The following is a 23461-nucleotide window of genomic DNA, read 5'->3' as shown; positions in this document are numbered from 1 at the left end:
TCATACTCCAGGAGCTGCTAAGTTACTTCTGCTTTGGCGAAGATGTCAGATATTTAAATATAGCATTTTTAAAGAGATAAGACCCTTCAGAAAAACATCTTACCTTTCAGTTTCATCTGGTTCCCTTACCCTAGCTGCATTTCACAAGCAACAGTAGCCAGTAAAATGCACTGACAAATCAAGGTCCTGCTAGCAGTGGGGAAGGTTCAGGGACAGCGCCACCACTGATAATCCCTGCCTGTGGCAGAAGTGACAGCTCTGTCAGTGAGTTAGACTATCCACATAGGTAAGGTGTTTTATATATGATGAGCATTTGGGTGACATGAAGTTGAAGTGGTCTACCTGGTTGCTGTTATTTTCAGGGCCTTCCACCAGTTTTTGATGTTTACTGGATAAGAGAAGGAAGCAAGCCAAGGCAGAGGGGCTTGAGTTACAGAAGCTAAATCTGTATGGGAAAAATGCACACTTTGAGTGTGCATTGTCATGTGGACTCTATTAACCAAATGGAAACAGACATTAACAAGATGATTTCCTCTTAAAAAGAGAAAAAAATTAAAAGAGGGGGAGGAACCCTCAGTGTTTGCTAAGATCCACAAGTAAATGCATGCAAGACCGCATGCAATGCTAATCTGAAAACAGCAAAAGTGAAGGGAATAAAGCTATTTCAGATTACCCTTAACTAAGCTTTCACCCAAGTTCTGCCAAACACAAACCCTTTTGAAATGCATGTTCTCTTACCCAGATGACATATGTGCACTTCAGACAGCTAGTTCTGTTTGGGCAAAAACAAAGCAGGCATCAAAACTGGATTATAACAAGGATCTTATTTTGGATTTAGATGCTATGTTCTTCACCTAAAAGGCAAATCAACTAGTTGTGCGCAACTTACTTCTTAAATTTTAAACCAAATTTTGGAGATTGTTTGAGATGGCCAGGAACTGAACTCAGTACAGTGTGCAACATTTATCAGCATTGGGAAAATATAGCATTTTTACAAAAACAGCATAACAAAAATATCAAAGAGCAATTTTATTTAGCTTATTGGCACAAAACTTACAAGAACTGCGTTGATCCCTTCTTAAACTTAGTACAACTAGCAAGGGAAAAAAGGCATACTAATACATTTATAGTAAGCTGTACAGCAAGTGAAATATGGAAAGAGGCACCAGAAAGATCTACCAAAAATCAAAGTGCATGAAAAATACCTACTCTGAGCGCCTCATGGTATTGTGTTAAGGCACCACTCCTTTAGAAGGCTTACTGAATACGTCAAGTGTGCAACTTCTTGGTTTGGAATGTAAAAGTCCTTCCACCTGTATCAGAATTGGATACTGCAATCCTCTGAACAGAAAGAACACTTCTCCTTGTAAATATTAAATGGAAACCTCCTTCTGTCGACATCATCTCTCAGAAGTGTCATTGTCAAATGCTTTGAAAAAGCTAACATACGCTATCAAAGCAACCAGTACATTACTTCCATTTTGAGTTGTAGTGTACACCAGGTCTATGAATTCGTTACAATGATTTTATAGAAAAAATGCCACAGACAAAAGTGACATGGGACATGTCCAGTAACGATATTACTGATAAATTACCAAAACAACTTCTAGAGACTTCCTGGAGTATCTCAAAAAAAAAAAAAAGGATCCGAGTAGTGTTATAATCTGGAAAAATTAAATACACTCTCCAAGGGAATGTTACGAAGCTTCCTGTAGGATTAGCAATCAAGTCTGATGAATTCCACGAAACTTCTGGAACTTTAAGTATGTAGAAGAAGCCCCATATTAGACAGTGGTGAATGTTTTTCATAACTGGCAACATTTAATGCAAGTACCTGTAACTGCAAATTATGTTATACTGGTGATATGTTACAAACGTTACACAGAGAAACATCTTTAAAAGAGCCAGACAGATACCTTGGTTCATTGCAGATTCTGTATATCACTGCTCTTGATTACTACAAAAATCACACCAGGCTTTATACTTCAGCATCTCCACTAAGGACTACTCGTTTATGAGCCAAACCACTTCAGTTACAAGAAGAGGTACCACAAACCAGATTCACATCTAATGTAAACAGGTTCCAAACAACCAAACAGAAGTTGCAGAAGTTGCATCTGCTTCTTAACCAGCTTTGGCTTTGGTTTTGCTGCTCAGCTGGATCACCAGTTTCTTTAACTTGCAGGAAGAAGTTTGATAAGAAATCAATGCCCATATCAAAACTTAAGTGGGAACCAGTAAATGCAGAATATTGTATCAAACCATTGTACAACACCTCTACTGTAGAGAGTTTCAAACATCTCAGGAGCTTGAGACTGCTTAACCCGACCTTTGGAAAAGCACATTTCTTTATGGACATGCAAAGGCATTTAAATATGAACCCTAGGCATTACAATTTCATTTTTTGTCCCTCCTGTGGTGTAAACCTCAAGAACACAACTGTGTGTCCTATTATAAAACCAAAGCACCCTTGAGCATTACAAATTCTAAACAGCAAGAGCTGAAAAAAAAAGGGCATCTGGAAGTGATCTATACATTACGGAGCATGGTGTTTCACAAGTCTCAGAGAGAACAGCTCGGTTCATACTTTCTGGGATAACTTTCCCTACACCTTTGCCCAAGTACAGAGTTGTAGTTTTCAGTAACTCTTACCCCTGAATTATTTGCTACCACATATAAAACATGCCACAGTAGTGGCAGTCAGAGCTAAACATTTAATAACATAACCTTTTTGTCCTTTATTAGCAATTACAATCAGCAGAAAGAAAAACTATTCACTCAACTCATTTATTTCATGATTTATATGTAGGTCATGTAACAACTTAACATTGGTGTTAAACATTTGTGCTTCCATTCTCTGGCACTTGGAGGAGGAATTCATTTCCAGATAATCACATCTTGCTGAAGCATTCCTTTGCATTTGTCCAAACTTGAATTCCCTTAAAAAATAATAATAAAAAATTAAAAAGGCAAAAAATAGATGGAAATATAATTTGCTTGCAAACCTCATCAACAGACTTTTTTCCATGGAAGACTACAGAAAACCCCACAAAACTCCACACAACAAGGCAGAGACCACACTGGAATTGGACCACACTGCCTATTATATATATATCAACATTAACATGTCACAGAGTTAGAGTAGGATGGAATATGTGGGAGGTTTTACGCTAGTGACTTCCAACCTTCTGTGACTGCAACGCTCCTAGATGCTGAAAGTTTGCATCTGATCCCCTGCTGACATGATATATATACTAGCCTAGCCTTTCACAAGCTAAACATACCTTTTTGCACATGCTAATCTGCATAACAGCATAGCTTATAAGAGCCTCCTTCAAATCGCAATTCTTTTGCTCTTTAAACCGTTCAATGTCAGCCCAGGCACTTTTCACAAAGTCTCTGGAATTGAAAGCAACATTTCTGTTAGTGTTTTATACGTTACAACCTTAGCTCTTCTTCCTTCCTCTGAACCCACAGCAAGGAAGTTTTATGTATGATAAAGCACTTTATGTTTCAGTCAGCAAACCAAGTTCTGTATTTATTATTCATCCCACAGTGTTCTCATTTTATAATTGGCACTACCGCTTAATTCTCCATCTACTTCTAAAGATTTTTAAACCAGAACCAGTTTCACAGGATTTTTTTTTTAAAATACAGTAAGCGTCACTGCCATAGAACCAGCATAATTCAGAATACACTTTTCTCTTCAGATTTTCTCAGTGACAAAATATCTTTATGCTAATACTCGCACACAACATTCCATGTTTCTATTTCAATTGTCAAGTCTGAATCTTGGTCTTTCCAATGTGAAAACTCAGTTGTCAACAGGATTTGAGACAGCAAAGTGTAACAACATTTACAATGCAAATTTGACTTGGACAATTCACTTCAGGAATTAATTTTGTTGGTTTGGTGATGTGTCTTCAGGTCTCCTTAACCAAAATGGAAGTAGATTTCTGTAATTCATGGCTTTTCATTTGTGCTGGACTGTACACACAAGGCAAGCATTCACTTGAAAATTGCTTCCAGAGCTACAAAAGCAGATCTCCAGTACTTCTGTCAAAATGACTAGAAATTGCGTTTACTGAATGTCTTGTTGTTTTGAACTGCTCATGAACTAGGCTTATCTTTTCAGCTCTAATCCTAACATACCAGGAGATACCACATTAACCCCTTCTATTATACAATGAACATGTTTTGACACAAACACATTGCTTTAGGAATGCTAGTTCCTATTTTTCATATTTGCATTCCTGAAGAAAATTTCATTACAGCACTGAGAAGCAGTTACTCAAACACAGCTTGCCAGAACTTCTAATCTCTTTCACACAGGAGTCAGTTATCCCCCATATGAGGAGCTGTAGAATATTAGCTTAGGACCCATGCATATAAACCAAACTAAATACTGTATTTGAAGCAAATCAGCTTTTGAGTCTTAGGCTATTCAGCTGCAGACCTACAAGCCCACCTGCTAAACATATTACTAGCTGAACATAAAGGCAAGCAAGTCAGCCATTAGAGTGGGCTCAGTAACTGGGAAAGTCATCAGGTTTTACATAAGCCATATACTCAGACCAGAAGCTAACTGCATGTACTGTACTTTATTTCACAACTTGCAGCTGACAGGAGCTTTTATAGACAGCTCATAAACACCAAGAATATATTAAAAACACTTATAAAATGCAAACACCTTCAAGAGCATCCAGTCGATGACTTTTGCTAAGACAAGCTCCATCTCCTTTGAACAAATCAAGCCTGTTTACCTGCCTTCCAGATTTTTAGACTTCAGTTGTTCTTCTCCTTCCTGTATCTGCTCTTCTAGAATCTTTATCTTGGCTTCCCTCTGCTCAGGGGTTTCCTGCCCGAACAGCTTGCTGGTCATCCCTTTCAGAGAGAACGTTCTCATAGTCTATAAAAGACAAAAGACACTGTAGATTTTGGAACTCCTGAGCAGAGCCATGATACATTACATGATTTTTACCAGCATTAGGGCTTATTATTCAGTTCATTTTTGTCTTTAACTACCAGAAAATGGCACATTTCGTTTCTTGAATGTCCCATAGATAGGTAGCAATTGAAGGTATGGCAGCTCATATTATACAGAGACAAGTGAGGATGGAGAAGGGAACAGAAACCTGTATCTCAGCTTTTATTCCCAGGAACTCTGGACCCTTCAGACACCTTTAAGTAATTTGATGTTCAAACTCTTACAGCTTGTCTGTGGATTAGACCATAAGCAAGTCATTCCACTGGCATGGGTAAGCTTCCAGACAAGTTTTTCCTCAGACTGAGGTAGGAAAGAACTTAAAGCCTTGCATTTTGTATTGTAAAGAAAAACCATAAAGTAGTTCTCCACAGGATGTCAATAGATTCAATAGCAATATTAACAATTTTAAATACACGTTACTAGTAGTAGTTTCTTAGCCATTGTCTTCCATATAAGAGGAACTAACACCATGTATCAGTAATGTCCATGTTCCAAAAGGCAGTGGAAGCCTTCCAGAAATCCTACCATTTTGACCTCTAGGGTAGTTATTGTTATTCTGCTCAGTTCCTATTTCCTGCAACCCTTTACTTGCTCTCTATCGAATTCTCTTATTGAACACTAACAGCTTACGTCACCAAGAACCAAGTTACTTTTAAACCTCAGAGGCCTACAGCTCATAGGATACTGCTTCTCATAACCAGCGGCCAGCATGTTAGTGCCATTTAAATGTCATTCTAAGTAACTTGGCTCACACACACACACACAAAAAAAAGGCATCTTGGAGAAGAAAGTGGAAAAAGACTCACTCCTGTTGCCAGCTCCTCACACTGCTGTTTCTTAGATGTTAGGTCCTGTGCCGCCATTTCCAAGTCATATTGCATTAATTCATGTTTCCTGCAAACTGCCCTGAAAAGTAAGTAATGAAAGATCTGTCACATACTACTTTGTTTTGCTATGTTTCCCTCCATTTAAACTTTACAAACAGCAGAATGCTTTGTTTGGCAGGCAACATATTCAGTTATTTATCTAGCTCAAACTCAACAGCCCTATCACAGAATGCCTAACTCTGCAATTACTGTAGCTTGGATCAAGGTATAAAGAAAGCTCTTATTCCAGCAGCATTCTGATCTTCTGATCTTCTTTTTAGACTCATTCCAAGACACCCTCAGCAATATGAGCCCTGCCGCCTACTTAAGTACACCACTGTAAAATAATTTTATTCAAAATACATCAGAGAAAAATCACAACTACGACAAAAGGTAACCAGAGACAGAACATGTCACAGCAGCAATGCATCAGTCAATCATAAAATTCTTCACGTTTTATTTTTTAAACGAAACAAGAAACAGTGCTCTTAGATTCGCATAGTGCCTTTCATCTGGAAAAGAGGCAAGTTTCCTCTGACCACCTGCAGCAAGTCCCAGTCCTGTGTGGGCTGATGAGGCTACATCCGTACTCCACTGCCGGATGCGTGTTCATCTCCCAGGAGAGGCTACTTGTGCTCTGGGTTCCCTGACAGCAGCCATCACACTCGCCAACTTGATTCTCTACAGTATTACTGGACCTCTCCGAAAAGTTCAGAGCCAACCCAGGGAGAGCATAATAGCACTAGGTGCAATCTTACAGCGTAAAGAAATTTGCTTTCACATCCACGCTTGTAATGGAGACTGCCCTATGAAGTTTAGTCTAAAACAATTAAAAAAAAATCTGCGTTTAGCTGCATAGTAATGTACAGGATAAAAGTTACGCAGGGCACTTTGAAATCTGCTGGGACTTCTAACAGCTGTGGCAGCTTTATTTGGCCTCTTTTAAAAGCTGAAGCTTTCAGCACATTGGGGCACAACTAGCCAAGGAAACAGTGTAACCAGAGGAATAAACAGCATTATCTTCCACAGTATCCAGATCTTAACATTTCCATCATTTCACTTACTGACCAGCTAGCTGAGTTTTAATTTTTTATTGCCACCCACACAGCAATAAATACAAGTAAGCTAAATAAGCGGTAAGAATGTGAAGATTCCATAACACTGAAATTTCTACTTCTCAGAGAGCAGAAGATACGAAAATTCAACACCAACACAATATTAGAGGAAATCACGATAATTTTCACTTGATCTCTATACTTCTGTACATACCGTAGTGCTTCTGCATAGAAGAGATACTCTTTCAGCTGATCTGCATAATGTTCCTCTTCTTCCAGGATGTCATCAATAGAAGCTGCATATCTGGTGAAAAAAATGGGCACGGTCAAGTAGGAATTCATTAATTTAACCTTTATGGACTGCACATACAGTAACAAGGGAGGACACCTGTTTGACAGAAAGGCCAGTCACAAAGTAAAACAGTAAAACACGCTTCTAAAAAGGGGTTTTCCTTTGTCCTTTGTTTTTAATTAAACTCTGAATCAGCTAATATAAACATTCCTGCAGGCCTGTTTCTTTCGTTGTTACTACTATAAATCTTTTGATGAGTACAAGATTTATCATAAGTTTCCTGCTGAAGATGAGGCAGTTTTTATTACAGGAAAGGAACACAATTTATTCCTTGTCTTCAGTGGATTGTCAACAGGCAGCACCAAGGCAAAAAGGAAAGATATGATGCAGAAGAAATCCTGCAAGGCTGAAAGCACTACAGCTTAGAAACGTGAACATCATACCTTCTCAAAAGCAAAGGGGTAGTATTTAAAAGGCTTCTTTTATTGTTTTTTATTCAGCCAACTCATAAGCCCGAGAACAAAACTCATAGTGCCCGCTCTGAACGCCAAACCACGAAGTCCTTCGGCTCCTTGAAAATGGTGTTGCTTTGCCTGCTGTGAAAGTCAGGCGTATCAGTTCAGAGCAACAAGAAGTTTAAACCTGCCTTTTAGGGAGAAATCTTCAGAAGCACAAGGGTTTTAATTAATTCCACAGCTCTTATACTCAGTAAGTTTCATCATTTAGGCTGACGTCTACTAGAAATGGCAAAAAGCACTTCCTTTTTCTAACTTGTATTGCTGACTGAACAGTATTTAATAGGTTCCCACTAACCAACGTGACTGCGCTCAGATACATCTGCAGGAACCGGCCCACAGCTAAGAGATGTTCACATCTCACTTGGCACAGTGACAAAAATAGGATGCTGCTTTAGTCAGCAATACGGAGCACGTACCATTACCGATGAACAGAATGAATGAGAGCCTATCACAAACACTACCAATTCCGTTTGGGCTCTTGAGTCTGTGGCAATCCCTGGCACAGAAGAAATAAGTATTTCCACATCTACAGGCTCCCTGAAGTAAGCATGTGTCCATGTTTGTCTAGTGACCAGCACAATGCAACCAAATGTTAGTTACTGCACCTCTTTCCTTTAAAGTTTGTGCAAAGTCTTTGAGTTCTTCAGTTTCTTCTGGTGCTTCTCCACTAATTATCTCTAATAAAGAAGCGGCAGAGTCAAGCTGAAAGGCAACTGGTAATATGACTTGGTAGAGAACAGAACATTCTTCCTGCAAGTTCTAGAACAATAACATCACTTAGATACTGGGAATCTAAGGTAGGTGTATGATGGAGACACTTGTACTGAATGTTACTATCATCAGGCCCACTGCCCTGCTCAGAAGAACTGCATAGGTTCTTCATATACTTGCAGGAGAACTGGAAGAATGAGGAGCTTGAGGAAGTGTGGTAGATGTGCTCATCTGTTCAAGTATGATTTTATTTTATTTATTTATTTATTTATTTTAAGTTTGCAAGCAAGGTAAGTTCCTCTGATGCTCTGTGAAATCAAAGACATAGCACACCCAGGAAAAGTCCTACCAAGTCTACTTGTGATGAATAAGCACAATACCCAAGGTGACCAGCAACACTGGAACAGTTCAAGTAGAAGGGGTAAAAGAACAGAGAGAACAAGAATTCACATTGTGAATCAAAGCAAGGAAGAAGTCCAAATTGTTGAAAAACATGCATATTCTGAAAAATCCTACAGCCACACAGGTCATATGTGGCTTACTCTCCCCATTCTTAAGTTCTGAAGTATTTTTAGTGTAGCGGTCAGATTTCCCAGGGTAGCAGATGGACCACATTTCAGTTTCAACTAAGTACTAAGTTTGTAGAACTTTTAGAGCTTGTATGTGGCAGAACAACTCTCCCAAAATAAACAAACACACAAAACACATTACCTGGGCCAGACTTCCAAGACACTTAAGTTTGCTTTCAAAGTAGTAGTAAGACAAACTATATTCCTGACCGTCTAAGCTGAAATTTAGACACTGGCTTGTCCAAAGCAGATAGTCAAACCAGGGAAAAAACTTAAGGAGAAACACTGTAGTAGGTACTAAAGGCACCCAGTATGTTCCCACTCTTCTTGGGAATCTTCAACTAAAATCCTGTTTTAATTTAGACTGATTCCACCTGTAATGACAGTCCAGTTGATAAAGAGATAAAGGGCCACTCATTAATCACATAAAGGACAGAAGTCAAAGGTCAGACGTCTCTTTCATATTTTAAATGCCAGAATTACAGTCATTCATTTGAGCTTTCTCAGCATACTCAGTTGTTTTTATTAATCACTTTAGCAAGCCTCATCCTGTTATACAACATGCACCCAGAGGTACTTTGGGATGTCTTCTCCATATATTAAGCAGTTTTATATCATCCTAAACTTTTGAGATGTTATTGTTTAAATAAATAAATACTAAAGACTACAGCACATGGGGTAGATAGACAGTAATTAAATTTGTTTTGGAAGTTTATCAGGCAACCTTCCTGAAGTAGCTTTCTGTTGCAACAAAAGTTCTCAGTCTAACCTTATGAGAAGAGTAACTGCATTGGTAAGTTACACTTTCAAGAGATCATCAACGTGATCCTTGCTGGTAGGAGACTACATGAATCTTACAGCTGCCATTTCTTGACTGTCACTAAAAGATTACCGTTGTACAAGAATGTCAGAGCAGAAGAGATGACAGACAATGAAAGCTACCTCAGATGTCATGCAAAAAAGGTTAGCCAGAGTCACCACCATTACTCCGGATCTTTACTCCTAACCATATCACAGAAAAACATCTCCCATGTGTGGAGAAGGTTCAGCCGCCTGACTGAGAGGTCAGACCCACTTCAGTTGATTAAGCTTTTTCTAGGTGTTGACAGTTGTTAGGTTCTGTCTGTTTCAATTTACATTTAGGGTGATGCATCTCAACCACTGAGAACATACTTGTGCCTACCCAGCTTTTCCACATTACAGCATGTTTTCACAGTCTTCAATTTTTGCATATTGCAGTAGGTGCTGAACACTGCACTCCATCTCTACTTCAATTATTTTCTTCTAAAAGCAAAATGCATTGTCCATTTCTTTATTCTCACCAGAGCTTTCCGTTTAGAAAAACATAATAGTTTTTTTGGATGTAAACCATCATGTTAACAAAGCACAGAAGCGTGAATAAATTCAGAAGAGTCCAAATTCTTAAAGATCTAATTAAAACAGGGTTCTTCTGAAGAAACCAAGAGCAGTTTGGCATGGCTCTTCAAACCCTTCCATTTGATGAGGCATAGTATCAAATACAACCAAGCAGTAGCACCGCATACATAGATCTGCACTGTGAACTGATAGCTTTACTTCTACACAAATTATACTCTATAAGTAAAAAAATATATATATAAGGAAGTGTCAAATAGCTTTTATCTGTTGTTGGAGATGTTACTTTACAGTAGCACCTGATTACAGAAGAGGAATCAGAGTCACAAGAAGTTATACTGTTTCACTTATGGTATACAACTACCTGGAAAGCAAAAAGCATGAACCTAGAATAGCACTTCTGTGAGCACTCCGAAGTGGTAGACTCTTATTTTGAAGGCAGCGTTTCACGTACTCTGCCAACTGACTCTAGAGATGCAAAGAGGGAGGATTCCCTACTTTATTACATCCAGACAGTATTTGTTTCAAGAATCCATTAACGTTTTGGTGCTGAATAATTAAATTTCTTAGCTTTGTGTAATTAAGTCCAAATCTATGTACCATCCACTGCATGGTACGAAATACCACTACCAAAAACAAATGGAACTCATCAGGTCTGCAGTACATTAAAGTTGTATTCCACCAGTTTCTGGCATAGTAGCTTAAAAGAAAAGCTGGAAGAATTCCAAGCACTTCTACAATTTCAAAATAATAATAAAAAAGAAACCCCTCTGGTTCTCCTGAGACCTTTTGAGCTACTTAATACAGTACATGGATGCTAAAATTGTGCCTGCATCCAAGTCACAGAAAAGTTGTGCACCTAAAAACAATGCACCCCCAACTTTCTCGGTGCACTACTTGCATGCACTTTGGGGTTGAGGGAAAAGAGAGGAAAGAGGGAGAGTTCTACATCTGGCTTACATCAAGCTATCAGATATTCAGTCAGTACTTACACATCCATGTGGTGGCCAGCACTCTGCAACCCATCCCCCATCTCCTTTTCAATTGCACTCCACTCACTGTACGAAAAACAAACGAGAAACAACATCACACGTGAAGGGTAAGGGAAGTTAATAAGCTGCATCCTGTATATAGTTTCTTTCCAGGTGACACCTGAATGGAAACTGCCTTCAAGTTGGACTTGGCCAAACTGTTTTCTTCCTCTAAGCAGCAGCACTGACAGTGTAACTGCAAGGCTATTTAAGGCGCTCTGTTAAACAACTGTCCCTGCTGCCTAAACTCATCCTCACAAACATGCAGAGCTTGAAGTTGGTTTTGAGCCAAGAGGGTCTTGTTCAAATAGCTAAAACTAAATCCGAGAGAGACTAGAACTTAAAGGAGAGAGAGCGAACTTTCTAAAAACAGAATCTGGTCCACCTCATTTGCCAAGGAGAAACTGAGCCCTCCACACTTGCAACACGTCAGATAGAAGCCTCTCATTGCGAAAAAACAGAAGGTGGGATTTGACATTTGCAAGCCTTTTACCTCCTCTGAAATGGTTTGCTGTATGTTGTTTTCTATTTTTATGGTAGATTGCTGTTTAGTTCCATTCATTAAAAAAATATCAACTCATAACTGCCTCCTGCCTCATTACTGCAACTCCCTATTCACACTGGGGAGACCATTTGGATAAAGTAGGAAACAGAGCTACAGTAAAGAAAGCAAGATACTTGTTCAGGACACCCATGTACACTGCAAACTTAATTGTGTTCTCAGCTTTGTGAAACTTTATGAAACTTATTAGTTATAAGATTTACATTGACAATTCTTTATGCAAGAAAAAAGCAGAGGGGCAGACCCTTCTACTTCACATAATTTGTGCCTAATGTGTCTATTTTGTCCTTCACTTTTTCATAAACATTCCACTCCGTTAATGTTGACATTTGTTTGTCTTTGTGTTATTACAGAACTACACCTAATTTCACTTTAAAACCCCCAATGAGAAAGACATCTGCAATCCATTAACCCTGAGAATTAAATTTAGCACTTGAACAGTGTGTAGAAGCAGGAGGTTTCCCTTAACCAGAAGTTTAGATTCTTCAATTCTCCTGTGAGATGGAAAACTTGAGCATGCAATTCACTTATATAAATCAAAAACGATAGGCAAATTCACTTTAAAAAAGGTACTAGAATTGGATAGATACAGTTGTTGGGTTTTAACTATTTGAAGGACCTCGAGGTTTTTCAGATAACACCATGAAAATAGGCAGTAAGTTACGTCCTGAAGAAACAGAATGCAAATGACACAACGGAAGTCCTAAAGTTCTGGAATACAAAACAAAAAAACTAAAGTACTTAAAACTAAGCACAGCAGATTCAGAGAGAGATCATTGTATCCAACATACAAATCTCATTAGTTCTGCAAGACAAAATTTTTCAAGCCAGACATTTAAATATTGCAGACGTTATATGTTTGCAAAACCAAAACAAATTCACTACTCTCTTTACATATACCTGTAAGCACATTTAAAACCTAAAAATCTTACCTGAATACTCTTCCATAGTTGCCATGGACTTTATAGACACCATATAGCCGGTCTGCCACCCTCTAGAACATTTAAAAGTTAATTTTTGGTCATCAACATTAAAGAACTTGCGTTGTGAAAAATCCACACACAAAATCCAAGTCTTAATATTTTTACACAGGTAAATAAGATAGGGCCTAAGCCTAGTCTAAGCTACTACTGAAGGAAAAGATCAACAGCATAAAATCTTTGAAGACTGAAGTCACAGTCGAGGCTGTAATGAAGAGTAACATTTGAAGTATTTCTTTGGAAGCACTCATGTACAGGGTACATCAATGGAGACCACAAATAATCAGTTAATTCAGTTTTTGATAAAAAGATGTAAAGCATATCCTCCTTTACCTGAATAATGCTAAATTTATATACACACTTGCTTATTTAACATAAATATGGCAAGACAAAAATCCATCCTGACATCAAGACCGCAGGGAAAGCTTCACTAGCATTCTAACAAGTGACTTGATTTTTCCATCTAGCTCAGTGAAACGAAGGAAAGGAAATGAGCTATCCATTGCAGAGCTTATTGCTAGAGCTAGATATGTCATTTCAGCTGTTTGGAGAGTTAGTACCTACTGCAGCCAGCACTACAAAGCTGGCGACAACATCAGAAAGAGAGCGCACATGTACAATTTGAAGTGTGACTTGTAATCCAGATAATGCCCTTGTAATTGTGGTGTATCAAGGAATAAGACTGAAGTCGTGTAAGAGTTACAGAACCTGTTAAAGCAGTAAAAAGGAAATTTAAGCAAGTCACCCAATAGATCTCACGCACAGAGTCCTGAGAAAAAGGCACTGTTAGTACAATACCAGTGATTAATCCTCTCATGTACCTCGGTTCAACAGGGCAATCAATTACCAACCTTCCCCACAGCACAGTTTTCATCAAAAATTAAATCTCCGTGAAGCATACTAAAAAGGCAGTATCATGCTCCTCTTTATTCAAATTGTGATTTCCTGTTTACTTTGTCTTTTTTTTTAAAAAAAAAATCTTCCATTGTCAACCCACAGTATATTATGCACGACATAGTTGCTCTCATCATTAAAAAGAACGTTATTCTTCAGAGACTGAAGAACAAGCCAAAAAAACTGTGCTGGGAAGCATGCACAATTCATACTACAAGTTCTGGAAAACAAAGTTTTATATATCTGACCAGAAAATTGTGTTTTGAGTCCCTTCCTAACCCAGACACCCAGCAAAAGCCACTTGCCAGCTGAGTGGACATCTTGGTCCTCTTTGAAAGATCTCCTCCTGATATGTGACCAGCTGGGGGGTGGGCAGATTAGCAACACACATCATCCTAAACTGTCCTATGTGAAACTCTCCCCCACACACCTCTACCCCAGCCCCACAAAATCTGCACGAAGCCAGTACTCCCCTTCCCATCTCCTGCCCCACACTTGAGAGTTGGGCTCTCTGAGGCAGAACTGCCCTTCTTCTAGAACACGTATACCAGTTCTCTTGACTAAACAAGAAATGCTGCCTTACAAATAAGTTACCCTGTTTGTCACGACACACATGGGAAATACTTACAGCTCTGACTCGCAGAAGGTGTGATATGACAGACTGCAGTTCATCGCTATAGTGTTTTAGCTCTGTAAATCTCCTGGGAGCAGGAAACAGATAGTACATCATTAGCCATCACGAAAGCAAGCTGTCACAGAATGAATGCAAGATAGAGCCACAACACTACAGCCAGCGAGATGGAGCCCGGCTTACGCTGAGGACTCCTAAAGAAGTGACTGCAGAGTTTAGTTTCCCTAAAACGAACAACCCCAACACTTGCATGACTACTGCTTTTGAAATGCAAATGCTGAAGGTTCTGATCAATTTAAGAGACATTTTATGAAATAAGTAGTGAACTGAAATTACTAATTTATTTTTATGGGGTTTATAAGAGCAAGTGTTAGCGAATAGGAAAGCTTAAAATAAGTACAAAGCTGAAGTTTGTGAACATGTTTTTATGCAGTAATATGGTTCAGCATTTCTGACCTGACAAAGGTATTTACTTTCAAGCTGCCATCTAGCCAGTTTGGAGTACAGCCTTTCAGAAATTCAAGGAAGCTTTCATAATTATCACAATGCCACTAAGGTGTACAGTAACTAGCTGTGCGTGAAACCCCGTTGAGAACTAAAGCTGCTCGTGGCTAAAAGCAAGCCAGTTACCACAGCCTTAGAAGATATCAGTCCAGCTACTCATTGGGAGTGCTCATGTGCACGTTGCTGGCCTGCCACTACTGAAAGCAACAGGCATTTATCAGCCACCCCAATCAAGCCTTGGTGGTAATTTCAGTTGACACAGTTTGGCTCATCCTAATTAGAAAGCTGAGTCAGTTACCACATCTTTGCTAGTCACAGGTGACCAATTAGGCCACAGCAGCCACCACTCGTGCATAAATCCTCCCTGTTACACTGAAGTCTAACTCACAACTCACTCTGAAAGCACATGGCGCACAAGAACATGCTTCATTTTGATAGGTAAGGTTGTTTCTGGCTTCCTAAGTTACTAAACAACGATCTGAAAATAAACACTGAAGAATGCAACTGGAATGAAAGAATTAGACACTAAAATTAGCCTTCTAAAGCTGATGTTCAACCATAAATAAAACACACCTGAACTCCTCCACCTACTGCACGCACACAGCCAGGCTTTGTATTTCAGAATAGTTTGTACCCAAGAGGTCTTACTGAAATGAATCAGGTCACTTGCTTTGGGTGACCAAGTATGAAATTCCAGGGTTTTTCATTTAACACCTCTTCTTCCCCTGCCAGGAAGTCTTCCCCTAAAATATTCTCCTCCCTATGTTCAGGAAGTAGAAGCTTTATTACCATTTCTAGTATTTCTGATCTCCAAGGAGCATCTTTTATAGGATTATGACACACACAGGGTTAAAGTACATAAAAAGATTTAAAAGCCAGCAGAGAAGCTGTATGGGAAAAATAAATATAGTCATTGATCTGCTCTCTAAACCCCACTGTGCAATCTTTTCAGTTTACACTTTATAAAATACGCACCAGGGCAGCATGTCAGACAGCTGCAGACACAAACAGTGAAGATATTTGAAATAATTGAACTAAGAACAAAAGATTAAAAAGCATGCCTTCAGCTCAGGAAGACTCCCTTTTCCACTCCAGAAATTTATAATGAAAAGCGTTATTTATCCTGTTTTGTGGCAAGAAAGCTTTCAGGAATGCTGCACTCCCTTGAAGGCAAGGGTCAGGAACCCATGAGAACTCTCAGTATCCTGGGCTCCAGCAGCAGTATGTCTCTTATGCCAGTACATTAACAAAGTCACCTTAGAATCAAGCTATCAAGCTGTCTTCTTTTTGTTGTCTCATAACAACATAAACCAAACTGATGCTATTTTTTTGCCCAATGTTTCCTGAAGGCCAAGTCTTACAAATACCAGTTTTTGCATTGTGAACCAAGACCTGTTTTGGCACTCAATAACTGCCTAGCAAACCTAACCCTCTTCCCTTGGTTTTACTGGTTCTTCAACATTACCAACAGCCTAGATATTTCAGAAGTTTGAGCAATTAAGTAGAACTTTGGATAAAAATGATGAACAAATCAGGTTACATTTCTGTGAGTTTCATCTCAAAAATATTTTATGGTAAAGGCAAAGAAGAATCTTTCACTTACAGTAGAAGGCACTTTACTCAGCAGGGTTTTTTGTTTGCCTTCTTAATTCTGCCTTAGGAAAGGATTTAGTGTTTTCTAAAGAAATCTTTCACCAAGAAGAGAGCTATTGTTTTGATTCAAAGCACAGAAGGAGAACAAGAGGATGGGTGCCATGAGACCAAGTTAGAGAAGTCTGTAGGAGAGAAACTACAAATTTACCTCCGAGTACCAGAATATCACGTTTTTAATCACCATACGATTCCATCAGAAGAGATCTTAATTGCTTCCCACAGGAGGAGGTTTGCATTTGATCACCTGAAGCAGCATCATTTCAGCTGTTTAAAGTTCCTTACATTGTTTTAAGCTAAGGAGCACAGCTCCACGGCACCACAAGACAATCTGGACTGGGAGTTGCAGCAATTCTTCACCTGGACCCTTCCCAGCTCAGGAAACTGAACGTACCCAGAAAGCTTACACTCCACCCAGCAGGGACATCTTCTGTTTGGGCTAGGTGAGGTTGTTGAACCCACTTTACCACCCACTCATATAAGCAAAGGTAATGGAGAAGGGTAAGGAGTCAGACTGCAGGCAGCTCGAGCACAACTGTGCTAGGCAGAGTAAGGCACTGTGCCTCCTGTCAGAGCCACACACGCTGTATTAAAAGGCTCTCCCTGAATAAACAAATACAAGTTATGCTCATCAGTTATCAAGCAACTCTTAGAACTGCTTGCTGTTGTAACCGAAAGTTCAATTTGGAAGTTTTGTAGCTGGCAGAATACAATAGAAAGCACGTGCCATATCTCTCAAGTACTGTGAAGTCCCTATTGAGTTAGATACCCAGAGACTGTTTTTGTTACAAGTCCTTCCTCCTATTTTCCTTGTATTAACTCTTTTCCTGCTTTTTACCAAGCCACTTCTCACAACAGCTTTGCTTTCTGCAACATTAAGTTACCTTGAGAGATAACAGCAAGTTTCTCATCTCAGCATTAACCAGTCCTTCCTATCTATGAGCAGACTACTGGCAGTTTCCCTGCCACGAAAGCAGGAAAAGCAAACTCCTGCTGGTCACAAACAAAGATATTGGATGAAACATTCAAAAAGGGGCCAATTTCACCTGCAAATACCAAGAGAATTACTGTCTTTTATCTCACTCATGAACATTCATACATATTAAATGCTTGCCAAAAGCTTCCTTGCTGCCACAGAAGGCTGCAGAAACAAACACTACCAACAAATTCCAAAAGGGAGGGACTGGACTGGTTCACAGATAAGTCTACAAATTGATAACTAGGTATGTGCCCTCTGACATCCCTCATATGATACCCACAGGCACCGGGGAAGTACAAAGGGAACAGAAGAGCAGAAAGCAGTCAGGCACATCCTCTCCCTAAACAGCATGTCCTACTGCCACTACTGGACAGCAGATGAACCCAAAAGGGCACCGCATGCATGTCTGTTGTATATAGATGGCAAACAGCAAGATCTCCTGATCCTATTGCTGCATCCTGTTGTTTCCAACAACTGCAGACATAGAAACTCACATTTTACGCTCCTCACATCACCTAGGGTTGGATGATCCTCCCCTTGTACTTTCAGGTTTTGATCCAGCAGATACCTCTAGTGCCCGTCTCTGAGCTTCCTAAACTGCAACAGAGCCCAACTGACCTCAAGACTTCCAAGAGCATCTGTGAAACTTGGCAGCTTGAAGACAGCTATGAACTACAACAGCAGCGTACGTGCATCCAGAATTGTATGCTATTGTACACTTTTGGAAAGACCTACTACCAATCTGTATTCTGTTCACGTTTGGAAACGTTTCATTGCAAACAAATATTAAGAGGTTACTTTTCTGGGTCTTTTTTTAACCCTTCCTTTTAATCTAGCTAAAAGGAAAGACTCATTTTATGTGAAGTAATGGCATTTTTCTGAAAGTTTCCTGCTTCTAGAAATAGGATTTATCAAGTCTTTTCACACTGCCTCCTTATTGGGCTTCTGTTAAGAATTAAAATGCAGAAAGATCATTTTTCTTTTCTGAATTTACTCTAAGGAGATAGAATATTCTGTCACTTGAAGTTACAGTTGTAACTGAAAAGGGGAAAGGGAGGGAGGAAGGATGTGGAATCTTACTTGTCTGGGTTTTTCACTCTGAATGTTGCATTAAGAGCTTTTAATCTGGAATCTGCCTGAAAAAAGGGGAAAAAAAAGCTTTGTTAATTTAATGCAATTAAATTCCAGTGACAAAAATCTCAGCCTTCTGTCAGCACCATTAGAAAAAGTCCTGACTTCCTGGCATATTTTAATCTTCAGACATTGAACAAGTTGACACTAGCTGCCCTGCATGTCAGACTTTTTAATAAAAAGTAGAAAACTAAGATATTTTTGTGAACTAGGACGTAAACACTAATATTAAGCCGGTATAATCCTAAATCCCACAAAAACAGTCCCTTCTTAAAATGCTACACAAATCATGGAGTTAAGATACACAACCTTACATTCTTCTTAGATGAAGCAATTAGGTAACATAAGACCATATGGACAAACTATTTTATATTTTTCAAACCAAATAAAACCGGTGGTAGAGTGACCTCTGTATGCTCTTTATTACTAGGAACAGTTCCCTGGTGAAATCAAAACCTTATATATGGCGTTCTTATTTTATGAGTCGCTTTAGAGAAAATATGTGATTTGTATATCAGAATAGAACTATTTTAATGCAATGTTCTTTTCTATAATATAGCATATATAGGTATCTACAGAAGAAAGTACATACCTAATTATAATGTTAATTGGCTACTTTACTTTTTGAGATGTCGTTTCACTAGTGACTGCAACAACAGCAGGGAATATCTCTAAGAAGCTGGGTTTTTTTGTTTGGTTTGGTTGTTGGCTTTTTACGTTCAATTGAGCATTAAGAAGTGTGCAACGGTTATTTCCTCTTAAAAAGATGTAAATACAAATGAGACATCTCAGCCTCATCCACTGAGGTCCCGCATTACAGCTTTTCTGGCATTTCACATACAGCTTCATCAGGGCTCAGTTACACCACATGAAAACCACAGTGCATGTAAAATGGCTGAAGTTTACTTTTGATCAGAACAACCTCCTTTCCACTGAAAGAACAAAAAAAAAATATACCTTATGAGGTGTTCAAGATTTCCTATACTACACTGTGTCACAACTGCTAGCAGTGTTACTCCAATAGTACTTGTTAGTGCCAGTATACGGCACGGGAATATTTTGTGCACCGGTTTAGCCAAGTCAGATCTTGAAGAGCTGTTGTGAATTTTACAGCATACAGAACGCAGCATCCTCCCAAACCAAGAAGGAGAGTCCTTCCTTTAGGGCTCTCTCAGCAACTTCTACTGAGGAGGGAGGCACTGCTTGAGACTGTTCCACCTCCCACTGCATGGAGCCTGAGCAGAAAATACCTGTACTTGAATATCACTGCAAGTTCTTTCCATCTGGAACCACCGCCATATTCAGAGGGCACTTAGGACAGCATCTAAGCTGAGGGAAAAGCAACTGGGATGACAGCTACTGATGGAAGCCTTCTACACCATGATGGTCCTGTATCAGGATGGCAGCTTGCTAGCTTTAGCTGTCCTTCTCCCAGCAAGCAATAAGAAAATAAAAAATCCACAAACTGAACGGTAAATGAATGAAATCTGTAAGACTGAGACTGACTGATACTGGAAGATAACAGGCTCGTTATCACTGCTAAATGCAGCACTCCTCTAAAAATACCTTGCAAAGCGAATAGAAAGGCAGCACTGAGAAGCACAACGAAGACAGCACAAGGAACACAAAACCCTGCAGTATCTCCAGCTCCCAGCCCAGGCTTTGTATTTATTCAGAGTGCTCCACATGCTTGTACAGCCTTATGCCTTCACTGCTCTGTTCCCACGAGACAATACACATGCCAGCCAGATTTCAGACAGTGCAGATGCGCCTGTATGTCCTCTTTGCACGATCTCTTGCAGTACAAACACTACCTCGTTATGCTGTCATTAATCAGAGCCCTTTCCTGTAGGTAGCTTTCACAAAATACTATATTTATGTTCAAATGGCAGGCACCAAAGCCATTCATATTTGTAAGGACAGAGTACACATTCAACAGGCTTACACTTGAAAAGAATCACTACCTACATTACAATTACAGGGCAGGTTCCTGCCTTTTGTTACAGACATGCAATGCTCTGAAGGAAGAGGTCAGTCAGTATAAAAGCACTGTGAGGCAGGAACCAAGACCTTGCCAGTGCACAACACTATGCTGGATTATTTCCTTCTTGCCATTAACAGCACAGTAACTCCCACACACCACTTTTGAGCATTTGCACCACACAGTTATGCAGTTAGAAAATCATCTGTCCAGTCTTAAACTTGATTTAAGATCAATATGCACAAGCGTTTTAGGGGTAATACCCCATCAAATGAAGTACAAGCAAGGAGGTTTCAGACAGTTAATTCCTACTGTGATGCCATAATCGTTTAAGTAAACTAAAGAGGGAGGGAAGAATAGTTGCCCCTATTTTTTCATTCCCAAAGGAAGGGTCCAAGTGACAAATCTCCTAAAGAACAAAATTCGGTGTGGGTGGAAGGGAGGAAAGGCATGATTTAATGATATGGCTGGCAGAGTAAACAAAGCCTCCAACATTGACATTCAACTGTAACATGCCCGGCAACACTGCATTAATGCCTAATTTAAAGTCAAGTTAGCCTGGTTCAAACCCTTTGGGACCAAACACACATCCTGCTTTCATGCAGCAGCAGAGACAGCAGCAGCGCTTAAGCTAGTGGTCTGTACTCTAGTCCTAGACACACAGTGAATCATTTGTAGACTTCTGTCCTCCAGCATAATGCTAAACAACCAGGCAATCTGGGGGGTTTATACTTTGAACATTGAATAAAGGAAAGAAGCTTCTCCCCTGAATTTTGTGAAGATTTACTTTTCTTTAAGGAAACAAGAACTGGAAAAGGAAAACTACATCCACAATCCAATCCAGCAGGAAAATGAGACCACTCATCTTTCATTAGATCTGCAAAATGGTTTCTGGTAGTCAAATATTCTCAGCACTCTTCTCTGAGTTTTCTTTCCCTTTCCCCCACCATGTGCACTCCAGAAAGTTTGGATTGGCAGTGTGTGTTCAGGAGTTTGAGTATAGCTGAAATAAAGGTGTGTGGACTAGCAAAATTGCTTGACATTGTTGCATTACAAAGACTAGCAAAATGCAAGCCCTGCCATGACAGGAGGGAGTTACTGTCAACTGAAGTTATCAACATTAAGTGTCAGTAACAACGTCTTTTGGACGCCGAGGATAAGAGCACCAGTGATTTTCTTCAGTTCTCGCTATTCAGAAAAAATGGGCTTTCTCCAACTAGTTCTCAGTTGTGATTTCCTAAAAGCTGATCACGTTACAGCAAAACAAAAGCTTAGTATTTGTACCCATACAGCAACATTTCCAGGCATAGCCCTGCAATCTGCTAGATTCTCACAGATTCACATCCTGACCAGCCATGAAATCTTTGATCATTTATTCCTGCAAGTCCTCCACCAGTTTACCAAGTCATGAACTCACTGATGTCAGCGTGGATAGTACTACTTCAAGATGTGCTCCTGTTAAACAGTTAAGGGGCACCGCATCCATCTGTCTTAGTCCTTCTTAACAGAAACTCCTACAATTCACACTCCTCCTGCTTGCCTTTTTTTTTTTAAGCAAAGAAAAGACAACTTGTATGTCTTACCAGGTAAAATCTGACACCAACCTTTAAATTGATACTAAACTAAACTGACAACACCCAAAAGCACTGCTATGATCTCAAGGTCCTTAGTTTTAAAGCTTTGAAGGAGCATAATTCACATTACTAGCAGAATTATAAGGCTGGGCATCAAACACAGGCACATTTTAACAAACTTCCTACAGAACTTGACAACTGAAGTCTTAACCTACTACACGCCGAGAACACCACTTTTTTCTAGTTACAAATATACTTAAAGCACCGCCTTTAACTCATTCTAACAGCAAATAGCCTTTCATAGACAGCCTATAATGTTTGCTGAAGCATTTATTTGTGTGTCACAAGTCACAAAAGAAATGTCTACAGTAATTACCTTTAACTGAAATCCAGTCTCATTCACCATTTCCTTCCAACCACCTTCCTAAAAGGAAGAAATACACAAGAAAAAAAAGGTACTGTTAAAGTGACTTAGGAGTGCCACAGCTTTCCCAGCTCCCTGCATCAGGCCCACATCAGAGCTGAAAGAAGAGTCTCCCAGTGAGCCTGGGGCCTGCCTCAGGCACCCTCCCCATCTCAATTCAAGAACCCGGGTTAACAACATGCCCTTATGTTTCGCTCACACACTAACCTCCCCCAAAAAACCTCTCTCCTCACCACGTAAGAGTGTTCCATTGCCACGTTCTATCAACTGGGGGTGAGGGAGAAGCCTACACAGCTTCGTCTAAAGACTTAAAATTCAACTCTTCAGAAAGAATGGTAGTTATCTGCTGGCTATTAGACCATCAGCTGCACCAAGGACCTTTGCAGCTTGAGACAGAGCACAAAGAAAACGTGCAGGCAGTGACTGAAGTCACCTGTTTACCATGCACCCAGTCCTCTTGCTCATGTGTAGTGGTTGTTTCTCCACTGCTTCCATACTGCTATCCATGCTACTTCATCTGCATACTATATTGTGCTACAGTAAACACCTCTGTTCAGCCCACTGTTTGGGAATCTCTGATCAAAGCACAGATCAAAAATGCCCAAAGTTGAAAACTGCAGAATGAAATGCTCTGGCTAACAATCAGATCACAACGTTTGGGATAACATATGAGAGGAGCACAATTCAAAACACAACGCTAAAGAAACCACACACATCCAAAAGGCAAATTGGACACCAGTACACCCTC

General features: G+C 39.6%; 1 protein-coding gene across 1 annotated transcript in view; it reads right to left on the bottom strand.

Moving 5' to 3' along the window:
- Positions 1–1010: 1010 nt before the first annotated feature.
- The window catches only part of SNX4 (sorting nexin 4), a 34432-nt gene continuing 11981 nt past the window's right edge, over positions 1011–23461 (bottom strand). Inside the window, exons 5-14 of the mRNA XM_035569710.2 lie at positions 22666–22713; positions 18684–18739; positions 14468–14540; positions 12898–12959; positions 11365–11430; positions 7123–7212; positions 5794–5893; positions 4764–4909; positions 3285–3399; positions 1011–2939 (exon numbers count right to left, since the gene is read on the bottom strand). Coding sequence (XP_035425603.1) covers positions 2892–2939; positions 3285–3399; positions 4764–4909; positions 5794–5893; positions 7123–7212; positions 11365–11430; positions 12898–12959; positions 14468–14540; positions 18684–18739; positions 22666–22713 — 804 coding nt within the window. The 3' untranslated portion in view covers positions 1011–2891. The remainder of the gene's footprint in view (positions 2940–3284; positions 3400–4763; positions 4910–5793; positions 5894–7122; positions 7213–11364; positions 11431–12897; positions 12960–14467; positions 14541–18683; positions 18740–22665; positions 22714–23461) is intronic.

Source organism: Cygnus atratus, chromosome 6, assembly GCF_013377495.2.
Source record: "Cygnus atratus isolate AKBS03 ecotype Queensland, Australia chromosome 6, CAtr_DNAZoo_HiC_assembly, whole genome shotgun sequence".
NCBI classification, from domain to species: domain Eukaryota; kingdom Metazoa; phylum Chordata; class Aves; order Anseriformes; family Anatidae; genus Cygnus; species Cygnus atratus.
The sequence above is the reverse complement of the archived record's forward strand: the minus strand, read 5'-3'. Positions and strand labels throughout refer to the sequence as shown.